Consider the following 14,027-nt stretch of genomic DNA (forward strand, 5'->3'; position numbering starts at 1 on the left):
TTTCATTCGGAACCCCCATCCATTAAACGGACCACGTTAACTTGACCACTCGCCGCCAACACCTAATGTCTGGCACAGGAAAAAGTGTTGGTCCTCCCTTCCAGTGTGAAGACGAGAAGGTCCATTTTCCGGTCCTTTCTCTTTTTCCAACCGTTTAGCCATCTGACAGCAACGAACCAACCCACCCTAAATGAACAAATGTCATTAAAATCACATTCCTATTGCTCAACTGGTGTCTCGTAAGTGCCTTCAAGTGCGAAATTAACTGCACCTTTACCGGGAAGGGCACCACGTTACCCCTTTTCGACCATCGTATGGTGACCATCGGTGAATATCGGTGGAAGCCTTTCGGCCGCAGGTTTTCCCGAGCTGAAGTGTACCGCACGCCATTTGAAGGCAAACGAGCTTATTTATGGTGTGTAAATTTTAATTAGTGAAGGTGTTTAGATATTTTTTGGTTGAAAACTTCTTCCGACGTTGGATGAACATGTCCTTTTACTGTACGTGACAGCTTTACGGTGGCGAAAGGTGGTCATAAAATAACCATCTAAACTGGTGGATAAAAACCTTTATGAGAAAAACGAAACCAAACTGAAAGTGAAGGTCATATCAAGGTAAAATTATGGCTTAAAGACGGTGAAAAAATAGCAATAGTAGCACATGATAAGTGAGATAATTTAACGAATCAAATAGTCGTTTAGCTTCTTTCGCAACGTCACTTGATCGGACAAAAATTGAGAAATGTGTATAAAATACAAACAAGATATCTTGAAAAGCAGCCTAATTCTAATTATTTATGGTAACCCGAATTACATTGGAAGGTTCTCTAACAACTTTTTCACAGCACTAAGACCGATTGCAAGGCTATCAGAATCGGATCATCCACTTCAACACCTTGTAATCTTCATTGTTTGCAAGTAGGTATTCCAAAAGAATTTAGATTCGAGGAGCAAGAATGCGAAGGTCAACCTTTTGGAACTTTTTTCTCATTTGGCAGCGTGCCATCAACGACCAGACGGACCGAGTTCCTCCGGCCTAGTCCGTGTAATTCCCACAGGATCTATTCCCCCGTGCATAAGCGTCGGAAGTAAGCTCTGAATTGAACTCGGATCACCATCGATAAATCGCAGCCGGAGCGTTGAGCACTCGTGATAAAACTTTCTCCGGCACGTCCACAGGCCCCGCGGGGCAGTATGCAAACATAGTGAGAGTTATGTGACCTTTCGCCAAATCCAACGATCGAAACGGTTGCATTCCAGGCGGAAGCTGGTCCATATTTCTCGAGCCGAGAATCGAAAAGCGAGCCCAGGAAACACCAAGACTAGGAGACTGTTGCACTGTTGCGGTTGTCCCACGGGATGTCGATAGACTCCAATCCATAGGAACGAGTTCAAAAATCATATGTACTGGAGGGCTCGGCCTTTTTAGTCCCGTGGTACACCGACATTGTGTTCTTGGGACCAACCGATTGAGGTTTGGTGGTTTCTTATTTTTGTTCCAAATATTTATCGTCTTCGGGGCGACGGGGTGGATTCCTTTCGCTGACCCTGGCCCAGGGGACGCTCGGGAGACAAAATCGAACCGCTCGAACTTAACAGCGATAGAGTCAAATAGTGGGGTTTTTATTGAAAACTCTATGGCGGTGTAGTACAAGACGTAAGGGGCGATCGAAGTCCTTTGTTGGGCCATTTTGAAGACAAAATAAAGGGTCACGGAAAGGGTTAGACTTTTTTTTTCTTTTTACCGGAGCAGTCCAGGTTTTGGCTCCAAGCATCCTATTTTCTTAAACAGGAAAACAAACAATAGCATGGATATTTTATTCAAGGGTTGTAAAATGCCAAACTCCCTCATCCGTGTGACGTTTATTACGATGTCTGGAAGATGATATCTTCCATTTGCTTCTATACATTCATCCTTTATATTTTTGGCTTTTTTATTTATTGGCAAACCAATAAAATTCGTAAACAAAATTCGAAACTGTTTAACATATTTTGGTTGAAAAAGTGAAATATTATTGTAAATAATAGCAAACATATTTTCTACACTCATTTTTCCCGCAATTAAATACGTATAATAATTGCATTAGAACTTCCCCGAAAACCTATCGCACCTAATAAAACCTAATAACCGCTTCTCGCGTGCAAATGAGTTCATAAAGTGTGCATTTTATCACCATCACGAGGCGAACGCAAGTACCCTTCCGGTGGGTTTCCACCGCCAGGAGGCGCAACAAACCGGAATCTTCATCGAAGGACACCAAATTAAACCACACATCATCATCCCCCGGGAGTTGCACGATACCCGGGCCCGAACGTACCGATAGAGCTACTAAAGCCATACATGCACACACACATACGTCGGGAAGTGTGTGAAATTTCAACCCTTGCAAGTCCAGTGGATGGCGTGGCCGGCAGGACAAAACAAAAAAACACCCGGCTTCCAAAATCAACCATCCAAGTTCCGGTTGCTTTCCTGCCGAGGGGAGGCTTAGATGGCAAGGGTCGGTCCTGTTCCACCACCCGACGCCACCCCCCTTCCACACGGAAGGACACTCATTGACAGGATTGTCTATCGAATCAGTGACCGGTACCCGGGAAACTCATCCCCTGCCAACGCTCTCTTGCTCTCTTCAAACGCCGGCGTGAGTGGAGTACCCAAGCAGTTGGAAAATTGCCTCCCCACGCTAGCATCCCCACCCCCCTGCTCTCCTCCCCGAGTGACCTCGGTCAGTAATCCTTTGCACAAGTTTATTATAGCTCGCGTACACACATTTTCCGCCTCGGTTCGCGTAATAAGCCTCCTCTCCTTTTTTCTGCCCACCGGACTAGGAACCAAACTAGGTGGCATGAATTTTGGTTTCGTTTATGTTTCTCGCACCTTTTGCTGCCCTTCCATCCAGCTCGGTGAAAAACTCCAACTAGCTCCAACGCGGGATAAATTTCCCGGGGAGGGGTGTAAAATCAACAACCACTTTAAGGGTGGCTTTGGAGGAAGGGGGGCATGATTCGCAATGGGTCGGTTCCTGCTGTTTTCATATTTCTGCCCCCTTACCCATACAAAAAAGGGAGCAAGGGGGATGAGGCACGTGAATGGCATTTTCCAACCAACCGCGAAACACCAAACGACCCCCGAAGGCTATTTACTTTTGGTCCACGCTTCTCACCCCAAAAGCGAGCATCAAAAACCATTTTGCCGGTAACAATAATGCCACATTGGGCATGCTTCCGTTCCCACACACACACATGCACCCAAACGTGTGCACCTTCGTAGGTCGTACAGTTCGTGGCCACACAGTTTCAAGATCCCCATTTATTCCCGGTGCACGTAGGTGGGCACCGATCGGCCGGGTTGGCCGGGCTTCGGAATCTTTCTCCTCCGCGTGCACCAAAGCGCAACAACAATGTAGGCCCCTCTAAGGGGGAAGAAAAGAGAAAGAGACAATTGAAAAACGCATACACCACATACCGCGAAGGTGGCACCCGAACGCTTTCCACGCTGGCGCTTTACTTTTCCAACCTCTCGCAGAAATTCGGAAGAAACTCTGGGGAGTGAAATTTCGCCCCATCGGTCGGCATGTCACTTTTGCTGACGTCGAACAGCTTCGTGAGTCCAAAGCCCAAACCCAAACGTTTGAGTACGTGAAAATAAACCGACTCGTTGAACGAAGGATGGAAGCAAAAAAAAACAACACCACAACAGAATAGCAAATAATACTGGAAGTACCCGAACGCTCCGAGAAATCCACCGAAAAGGATACAAAGTTTACATTTTTTGGTACGGAAAGAAGAACCCAAACACAACCTTAACAACCGACGTGCATTGTGCTGATACGGATGGAATCGGTTTGCGAAAAGCCCGTTCGCCGATTAAACCGGGAAAAAGTGCAACCCGAATGCGAAGAAGGAAAGACAGCAGGCAAACACCGAAAATATTGCTGATCACGACCCAACCAAGACGCCAAGGGCAATGGGTAATCCGATAAAAAGTGTATATAAAACAATTCAATCGAATATATCAAACGCTTCCTGCCACATGTTTATCGACCACACGTTGGCACAGTACTTTTCGAGCAGGAAAGTAAACTAAGGGTGGCTTTTGCTTGTGTCGATTCAACACATTTTCAGTTGCTTCGATCTGTTGTTTTTGTGGTTTGGTTTTGATTTGTTCAACATGTCGGATCTCTTGAGTGAAACATAACAATCGTATCGTTGCTAGCTTAAAATGATCTTTTTTAAAAATAACTTCACGTTACTTAGCGTCAATAAATTGCAGCACCCAAGACAATTTACCAATCCCAAAAAAATTCACAAGAATACTGAAAACAATTGGTCAACAAAATAATCGCGTGATTTCTTCCCTCGGTCCACAACTGTCCCCGCTTTGGGCAACGGACCTAGCTTGCAGACGGATGGTGGAGGAGGAAAATAAAAACAATTGCTGCTAGCAGTTACTTACCTCATTGGTATTCCATCGGTGTCGTTGGGTAGGAAAATGGTCAGCCCGGGGTAAACTTTCCAAATTATCTGGAAGCTTGATCGGTTCGCCATCTGGAATGAAACAATTCGCAAAAGGGGGAGGAAAATGGTGGTTAGAAAATGGTATTTTGTATTGGGAGCATGTATGAAGTATTGAAGTAAATGTTCAATTTACTAGAAAGTAAATCAACTGTTAAATAAGTCGAGCAGATAGTGGTTCTAGTATTCAATTTAGAGATTTATTTTAAAACTAAGTCAAATCTTATGTAATAATCTATCTTGTCATTTAAATTAATTTCTTTCCACGAATCACCATTCTCGTTGATTTTTTTTCCAATATTAGCTTCTTACTTCTATAACTTCTTTTCTAATTATTCTCTTCTTACTTCTTATAACTTCTTTTGCAACCTGTCACACCTTTTCCATCCTTTATCTTGGCGTAATATTCTTAGAAACGGATCAATCGTAAGCTAGTAATTATATGGAAGTGTTAAAAACCGAGTTATGCTTCCGGTTATACTTTGCACACCATCGTTTTCCATTGTCCCGTTTATGGCCTATTAGAAGCACTCGTTACTAAATTGGAGAAAATGCGTGCTAATCTTAAACCATCAAGCTGACGAGGTGAAATCGAAACTAATTTCAGGATGGTTAACAAATTACTTCCGCCTTTCTTTGGCGAGCGTTTCCTGAGTTAACCGAGCATTATTTATTCCTTTTTTAACCGAAATCTTCGAACACCTTCGTGTTGCTTTATTTGTTCAACGTCCAGGCGGAAAAGGAAAGCTTTATCGATAATCTAATATCGTTTGTCCACCCGTTGAGCTCTCCTTCCGCTGGCCAGAAATGTGAATTCTGATTTTATTTCCTGACGTGACGTTGATTGATATTTCCCATTTCTCCCCTTTCTAATACACTCTTAACCTATTTACGTTGGCATTGCAACGCTCGAGTTGCGTCGGCTCTTAACAGAAATGTCAACATTGTCACCCTGTCAACGCCGGCATGCGGAACGATTCCACAGGAAATTCCAACCACCTTCGGTGTCATTCTATTTAGCACCCAACCCTCACATAAGGGCCATAATAATTGATTATGATGTAACTGCACCTAGAGTGACCTCCGGAAATTCGGGTCCGGGGGCGAGCAGCAAAAAGGACCAACCTTGACGTCCTCGTAGGGCCATCAAGAACTTTTCCGGCACATGCAAATGAACGAAAACACCTTCACACTTCGGGTCGAGGGTCTACGGCGAAATGGAAGGAAGTTCTGTTCACCCTTGGAATGTCTCGAATGACGTATTGGAGCACTTACTTGCACAGAGGAGAGCGTAGTTTTCCAGGTATCGTCCTCTGAAACTTATGTTACGGTTTAGTTCGTACTCAACTTGGAGAATGTAAAAGCCGTTAACAAGAAAAGCAATCTAAAGGAAGAATAAACCTTTGACATCTAAACAAAACCCTCGCTTTGTGAAACTAAAACCAATCAAACAGTGAACTGGCACTGGTTTAATTTCCACTTGAGCAACTATAATTGATAAGATCAATGTCACTGTCTAGCGCAGCACGTGCCGCTACCCGTTTGGGCAAACAAACCAAGACGTGCACCGGTTTGGCTTGACAACTTTCCGTGTGCTTGCAGCGCCACGAGAGCAACTTCGACAATCGGAAACAGTTGTAGTTGATGCTGTAATTGTTCTGACAGACGATGACGATCCGGACGAACAGCAAAACTTTGTCGTCCCTCCTCTACACGAGGCTGAGGGAGTGGGAAAGAATTTTCCACCAGAAGCTTCTCAAGCGCTAAAGTAGCACGGTGGATTAACTTTTCAAAAGCATGCTTCCCAGTGGTTGAGACAGTGTGTAACCGAACGAGCGACACTGTTTTAAACTGTTTGATGGACAGAAATTATGCTTGTTCAGCAAGTTGGATTCTACGATGGTTGGTGTAATATGCTTTAACAGTTGCTTACTTAAAAAGGAGCGGAATTTTCAAAAAGCAAGATGTAACTTTTCTTAACAAGTTAAAATAAACCAATTCACGCCCACCGTGAATTTTCCCCCGAGGACACATTTTTGTCGATTGGCCGCGAAACGCGGTGGAAGTCAAAGGTTGACAAATTGATGGTACCACTGAGAAACCGTGGCACCGGAAAAGTGTCCGGACCACAAGAAAAGCCACCCCCTTTTGCCCAGTGGTTATACATTTTTAATATTGCAACTGAAAAGAAGCTGACCTTTCAGTTGGTTTTATTTTGTTCGCTTGCAAACTTGGAAACTTCGACATTGGGGATAACCACAAACCACGGTGGGTCGGTTTTTAGTGTGATTTCGGAGTCTTTTTTCTTTGACTGAAATTTTCCCTAACTTCATGATGCCGCCCTCAGGTCGTGCGTTAAGCAAGCGGTTTAATTCAGTACCGAAAGCAGAAACTCTTTCCAGCTTCTTCTTGTGACGTTTCAAGTGCTTCCATAGAACGCAATGCTCGTTGGTGTCTGGCCATCTGGTGGCCACTTGGCGGAACGGTAGCCACACTTAAGCGTTTTTCTTTCTTTTTTTTTTTTTGTTCAGTAAAAAACTTTCCCAAACCTTTTCACACCAATTTTTGCACCACAGTATCTGACGCGACAATTTGCCGGATGTCGATGAGTTGAGCCGCCTGGTGCGACTTCCGCCCACTGCGAGCCAATTCACAAGAGAAAACTACTAACTTTTCTTCACGCTCAATTGGTGTGTGTGGAGCGACCATCAAGGGGCGAGGAGCGCACGTCAAACAAAGCATTACAAATTAGCGGGAAAACTTATTATTATTTCATAATGAGCAGGAAAGCGCAGGTGAAGGAGACCGCCAGCTCGATTTCCCTCTGCCTTGCCATCCAGGGCGTGTTGATTTTTCTTTCATGGTGAAATAATATTTCCTCTCTCCTTTTTCCCGCTCACCAGGCCCCGTCCCCCAACCCTGTGTGTACACCATCTGGAGAACGGGGTGTTTTCGCACCATCTTTTTCTTCGCTGAAGCGTTGGCTTTCGCTTCGAAGTGAATTAAAAACGACAAATGAAATGGCTTGCCACTATTAGCGGGAGCATGTTTACACAACATTAGCACCGGCAGTTTCTGCAGCTCCGCCGGGCGCTAAACAGATAGCACGCTCCGAAACTCCGTAAGGCGTGAAATATGACGGATACTTTGGGTCACGAACCCTTCAACTCTCGCGGGTTCGAGAAAGGTAAGAGTTCACAGACAGCTGCCCTATATTAGCCGAACAGGAAGAACCACCTACGAGTTATGGTTTTACTATTATTAGACGAACATTTGAGTAATATATTTTTATATGAACAAGAGATTTATAAATGTTACAATTTAATAACCGCACGACAATAAAGGCTTCTTAAACAGAAAAGTTCTCATTAGCAACCATACACGTCACAATGGTCAGTATTTATCGCCCGGCATTAAGAATGCCATATATTTTCTTATTAAAAACACGGCTTTGAGATGAAACGAGTCCCGCCGTCCAGTGGCACTTGACTTCCAGCAACGGAAACGTGAAAAGGCCAACAAGTCCGGCGCGGACGATTATGGCTCCCACACACTTCACCCCAAAAACGGTGGACTAATTCCCGACTCGGTGTAAATCTTGTGTGAAGCCGGGACAGTTCGTTTGCGAGCCGGAACCACCTACTGGAAAGAAGAAAGTAACACGAACGATAAAAAAAAATCGCAAATGGAACGCCGAAACACTCGCACGGTTTCGCTACACTCGACAAGATTCCCCGGGACGGAAATATAAATTCCACCAGCACGCAAAGCCACATGGCTTACGGTGCACCCGGCGTCGAGGACATTCGTACCGAAAGGGAATCTTTCGCGATGCAAACGGGGGACTCACAGTGTTTAACCAACCCACTGCTACGTACGTTTCTCGTGCATGTGTTCCAAATGTGTGGCCGTTTTTTTCAACAGGATTTTCATTTAAAGACAACAAACGCGAAAATGGCACCAAGAAAGAAAGCACCACCGAGGAGCCCTTTAATGCTTTCAACGATGTTTCAGTTGCGTGGCGTGATGCACATTTCGCAACAGCAAAGGAGGGGTGCATCGGGATGGGTTTGGTTAAAAACTATCCCGGTCCCGGTATGTGTTGGCATGTGTTGAACGTCCTACCGGCACCCCGAAACTGTGTACAAATTTAAGGACAAATTCATTGTTTAGCAAACAGTCGGTGGTCGGGGCCGAATGAAAATCCAATATCCGTACGACAAAACATGTTGGTCCGTGTGGTGTAACATTCGATGCACTCGTACATACGTCGGTGAAATCGCCCTAGAGGAACGTTCAAAAAGTACTTCCGAATAAGGGAATGTAGCTTTAATGTTCACATGTTTCACATTCCTTGGCCATTGTTTTGTGCAAAAGTACTACAAACAACTAAAATTATGAAAATAAAAAGAAAAAATATTTTATCTTATAAACCACAAAAATAAATAAATTACCAGTATAGTTATGACATCGAAATTTATTTTAGATGCTTCCCACTAAAAATTACATAAAAAAAATTCTAAAAAAAAAATCTTAGCCATTTCTGTAAAAAAATAATAAATGTATCAACTTGCCAAATACTATGTTTTTGTTGTTGATTGAACGCACGAGTGGTTTGGTTTTTGGGTAATTAATGTTAATAGCTCTTTTTTGTTTATTCGTTCAGAAAGACATTTGCCGCCTTTGACATAATGTTTTCTTTGATGTTTCGTTTCAAAAATAACGTTTTGATAATAGTTCAACAAACAGTAACGAGTTTTGTAGATGGGAAAAATATTTCCCTTAGGCGTGAAAGTGTTAAACAAAATGCTAAAAGTATTACAAACAATTAAAATTATCAAAATAAAAAGAAAAAAATTACAAAGTTTAAAAAATCAATCTAAATTGGAGTATATTTTATAATTTGATGATTACTGTAGCTTTTCTAACCCTTCGTTCTTTTCAACTGAATTGTGCCCATCCCTTAAGCCTAATCACTTTTAAGCCTCCTTGAACAAGTACCTAAGTCAGGCAACTTTGCTTCAAAAACTAACAAACAAACATCATTAACCCACTCGCGAAAAATATTTTTTACCAACTGGAACACATTGTTCCCGCATCGGCACGAATGTTTCCACATGCAATCGCAGGCGGAAAAACGTTCCGAGCGGAAGGAACATGCATGAGCCGAGAATGTCGCCAAGGAAAAGCGTGTACCCTTCCCCTCTCTCCGTCTGGCACATTGTACATTTCCACGTGGCGAGTGGAAATCGTTCTCACACATATGGTGACGGTGTTGGCGGGAATTTGTAGATTGCTTTCGGAACGGAAAAACCGTTCGGTATGTGGTTGTGCTATGTGTTTCGACTCTCGCATAGGAGCACTGGGACGCAGTGTTTGGTGCGGTAAGAAGCATGTAAAACCCCACGGATTGGGGAGGGTTAGACGAAATTTACTATTTCTAATGCCCATAATCGTAAAATATACACACTTGAGCGGAATAAATAATACCACCAGGGTACGAGGTACGGAACTACCAACCAGAAGGACTCACTCCGGTCACTTGCATCGACGCAAATCGGCGTTCCGAAATCAAACGCGAGCCGTTCGGTCCGGGAGCTGGGATTATTATTCAGCCCGCTTCGAAGCCTCCGCCACTAGACTAGAGTCGATGGGTTTCTCTCCTTCCCGGGCTTGACAACTGTACGGAACAATTACTTCTGGTACTGTTCTATTCTTCGCTGGGAACCTCTCGTTCGAGCCGACGACACGGATAGTATTAGACTTGTAAATCTCTCACGCACGCACCAGGGAAGACGTCCGTTTAGTGTAGGCCTGCTTTTGCCTTTCCATTCCTCCATCGATTGCCCGGAGGGAATGAGCTCGAAGGGAGAAAAAAAAACCCCATATCATTCGACGTCGCTCCACTAAATTAGTCGGTCGACCCTGTCGGCGGCTCCAGATCGCTAGTGATTGGTCCTGAAAAGAAGTCTTAACGGCGGCACCGGCCAACCCTGAATGGAAACTACACACAATTACAATTCTCCACTGCTTTTTCGGCGCTCGAAAGCGGGCCCTCACTTTTACTTTACGATGCAAGTGGTAGGCTGAATTCGAAAGCAGAAATGAATGAAGATTGATTGAAAAGTTCTACCCCAAACGCTGGCTATCCAACGGAAGGGCTGCACTTTACCCACGCCAAAAGGGTTTCGGTGGCATGTAAGAAACACATTTCAAAGAAGTTTCGAAAGCAGACGAAGGAGTAAAGAATGGCAAACTCGTACGAACCGGGGGGTGATAGGTTAGAGAATTAGGTACGCCGATCGTGCACAATTGAGAGCCCCGCAATAAGAGACTGTAAGTTTATAAAGGAATCGTGACACGATTGACGGATGCCCCGGAAATAAGAGAGACTGGCATTTCCATTTTACGCACACATCGGAGGGAAAATCCAAAATAAAAACGCCATCCAAAACTGCCAAAGGTCACAGGCAAGATAAGGCACAGCGACAAACCTAATCTGCGAATTCATCCGGTAAATGGATGCCGCTCGTTCGTATGTCAAAAAACATATGCACGCTCGGTCGACACGCATATCGCATCGTCGACGGACGGCGATGAATTCCAAAACGTTTATTAACTGTCCCCGCGGCCAGCTGGCAGCTTGTAGCTATGGTCTATAAAATCTCGGCACTTAACGCTAGACAAACAAAAAGCCCGTGTAAAGTTTCCGCCAGCCAGCGCCAGCCAGTTCCCGGGGGTGCATTATTCAGATGAAACGTCGTTGGAAAGGCGTCAACGTATAAAACAAAACATATAAATGACTGATAGAGAACCGCGAGTGAGTTTTAGTAAGCGAAATGGGAGTTTTTGAATTATGTTTAGTACATGAAAACGAGCCATCAAATCGGGTTTACTACCTTCTACCACCACCGTCGTGTCGCAAAACATTCGTTTACACAATTAGCGGTCTTTTATTATCATCGTCGTCGTCGTGGTGGTTTTTACTGCAAGCAAGGCAATCATCTCTTAAAGGCAGCAAAAGTGAGGAATTTGTACACGATGGGAAGTGCACAATATTTTACGTGCACAGTAGATATGTTTTCCTTTTTTTATAGTGGAACGTTTTTATGGTGCATTGTGCACTGAAAATTGTTTGGTTTATGATTTTGGGGTATATACACACACACAAACAAAATTTGTTCCCATAAAACATATCATTACTTAAAATCGTAATACACAAAAGCAAAGGAGTTTAAGTGCAGTCGATATTGAAATTCTTGTTACGTTCCTTCACATAATTAATGATCTTATAGCAACCTGATTGAAAATAAAACTGTCGATTTGTGGTAAGTATCATCCTTAGGTCTTATTTCCTGCGACTACAACACAAAAGTGGAGCACTTAACCATTAAAAACCAACCAGCTTGTACGCTCTAACCCCTTACGAGGTACAATCAAACCGACCCTACTCAATCTTTCACTAAAACGTGTTAAAAACTAATAAGACACATTTAATTCACCGAAACCTACCGACCCGCAACCCCTCCACCACAGATTAATGGTATTCGATTGTGAACTTTTACGACTTGATTCTAATTTTATTGCTCGAAATTATGGTTTCCACTCACCCTTCGCCCGCTTCCGCCGGGGATACCAAACCCTGGTTTGGAGTGCGAGCGGTGCACCGCGGTCAGGCCTAGTACACCATCAAAGCAAATAAATACGGCTTCGGCTTAAGATTACAGTCCATCAAGCATTATGCTTTCGCGCCGGCGATGGGCGAAAAACATGAAGTTCCTTAAAATGCTACACAAATCACCTGACAGCCGTTCTTGGCCGGAGGTTGGGGAGGAAAAAGTGTGTCACTGATTTGCCCGGGGAAAATTAAGGAAAGGGAAAAAGAAAGTTGATAAAACCACAATTGACTGGGGGGGAGGGGAGGGGGGGAGGGTTGAACGTTTTCCCCCCGTAATACACTCTGGACGCTTTCCCACCTAAATAACGTTCAATTCACGGCGTCGTGAAATAGAACCATAAAATAAAGCACAGTGAGCGTTCTCGATGGCCGCTTAGGAACAAGCGTAACGCAACCGCGAACGACAAATCGGAAAATCGTGACCGGTGGCATTAAATTTATTAATTTCGATCTTTGTTCCGAACGGCGTTTTCTTTTTTCCTTCCCTACTCCCCATGGTTCCGCGAAGGAACCGTTGCATCGTGAGTCGGTGTAAATTATCCCAAGCCTTCGGTGCCGGAACTTTGTCCATGCCATCTTCCAGGGGTTGTTGGGGGTTTTCCAAGGAGCTTCGTACACGCGCCGTTCGCCCCGTCGTGGGGCTCGTTTGTCAAAACGATGGCGTCGTTAACCATCCGCCGCAACAGCCATTTGTCGAAGTCACCGACGACCAGCAAATCACGCCGAACGATGGATTACCTTCCCGGGTGCGTGAAGGTCTCGTATTTTTTACATTTATTGCCTTCTCGCCCACCACCCTCTCTCACCGTGCCCTGGGGGCCGACATCGTTAAAGATGTAAATCTCGCGGATGCGTGGAGTGATTGAGTTAACGTAACCCTAAGCAGTATCGTTTCCGCCCGAAGGACTGCTTTTCACTTAGTTCTGTCTCCCTCCCTTGCTGAAGGATAACTCAAATGTGGCAATCATTTTTACAACACGAAAAGTTGGATGGAAAAAACGAAATGAAGAAAAACAGTGGAAGCAATTAAAAATGTGTGAACTAAAGATAGAAGAGTCGGCCGGAGGGAACGAGAAGGTCGACGAGAGGGGTCGTTAATTAAGGTCATTTTTAGGACTACAATAAGAATAAAAAAACACCTCCAATAGTGTTGCCACTATCTGATTCCGTGGCGGTTGCCATTTCGCTCGCGAGGGCACACAATGTACTTTTCCAGCCCCGAGAAACCGTTGAGCCGCCGTTCCTTGGGGGGGGGAGGAAGTTAAAAAACGAAAAAGGAAATGGAAAAAAGTACCCAAATTCTTCACCGCGACCCCGAAGACACGGACACCGAAGAAGGGCTTTTGCAGTCCGAGCGTAAGACGAGCAGCTAGAGAGCCCGAACAAAACAAAACAACTAGAAATAACCCGTGGCTGGCGACCATTTTTCGCTCGCACACTACGGCCCTCCACCTCCTTCCCCAGGGTGTAAGGTCCAAGCCAGAGCGGTAACTATAACAGATTACTGTTCTGCATGTAAGAAATGCCATAATTTATAGGCGATGATTTATGCCGCTCGCGGTCGTAAATCCGAATCCTTCGCCGCGAGATGCCGCCTAAGCAAAGAACGGCCACGGTGGAGGAAATTCTAGAAAGAGCGGTGATGGGGGAGGGAGCCAGCGACGGTTCGCGTAAAATTAGGAGGCGCCGTATGCCAGTCAGCCTACACCCCGCCACCCCCCTCCCGTTCATCGTTCAGCTTGATGGTGAATTTTATCCCCGCTTAGGGGAGGGGCTCGTGATTCGTTGGACGGTCGGTACTTACGAGGGACACAGGCCTCTAAAAAGGGGTCATA

At 44.6% G+C, this 14,027-nt stretch overlaps 1 protein-coding gene across 1 annotated transcript in view; it reads right to left on the reverse strand.

Moving 5' to 3' along the window:
* LOC131294456 (uncharacterized) overlaps window positions 1–14,027 on the reverse strand; it is a 112,590-nt gene that overhangs the window by 38,049 nt on the left and 60,514 nt on the right. Inside the window, exon 3 of the mRNA XM_058322503.1 lies at window positions 4,456–4,547. Coding sequence (XP_058178486.1) covers window positions 4,456–4,547 — 92 coding nt within the window. The remainder of the gene's footprint in view (window positions 1–4,455; window positions 4,548–14,027) is intronic.

The sequence above is a fragment of the Anopheles ziemanni genome, chromosome 2, assembly GCF_943734765.1.
Source record: "Anopheles ziemanni chromosome 2, idAnoZiCoDA_A2_x.2, whole genome shotgun sequence".
NCBI lineage: Eukaryota > Metazoa > Arthropoda > Insecta > Diptera > Culicidae > Anopheles > Anopheles ziemanni.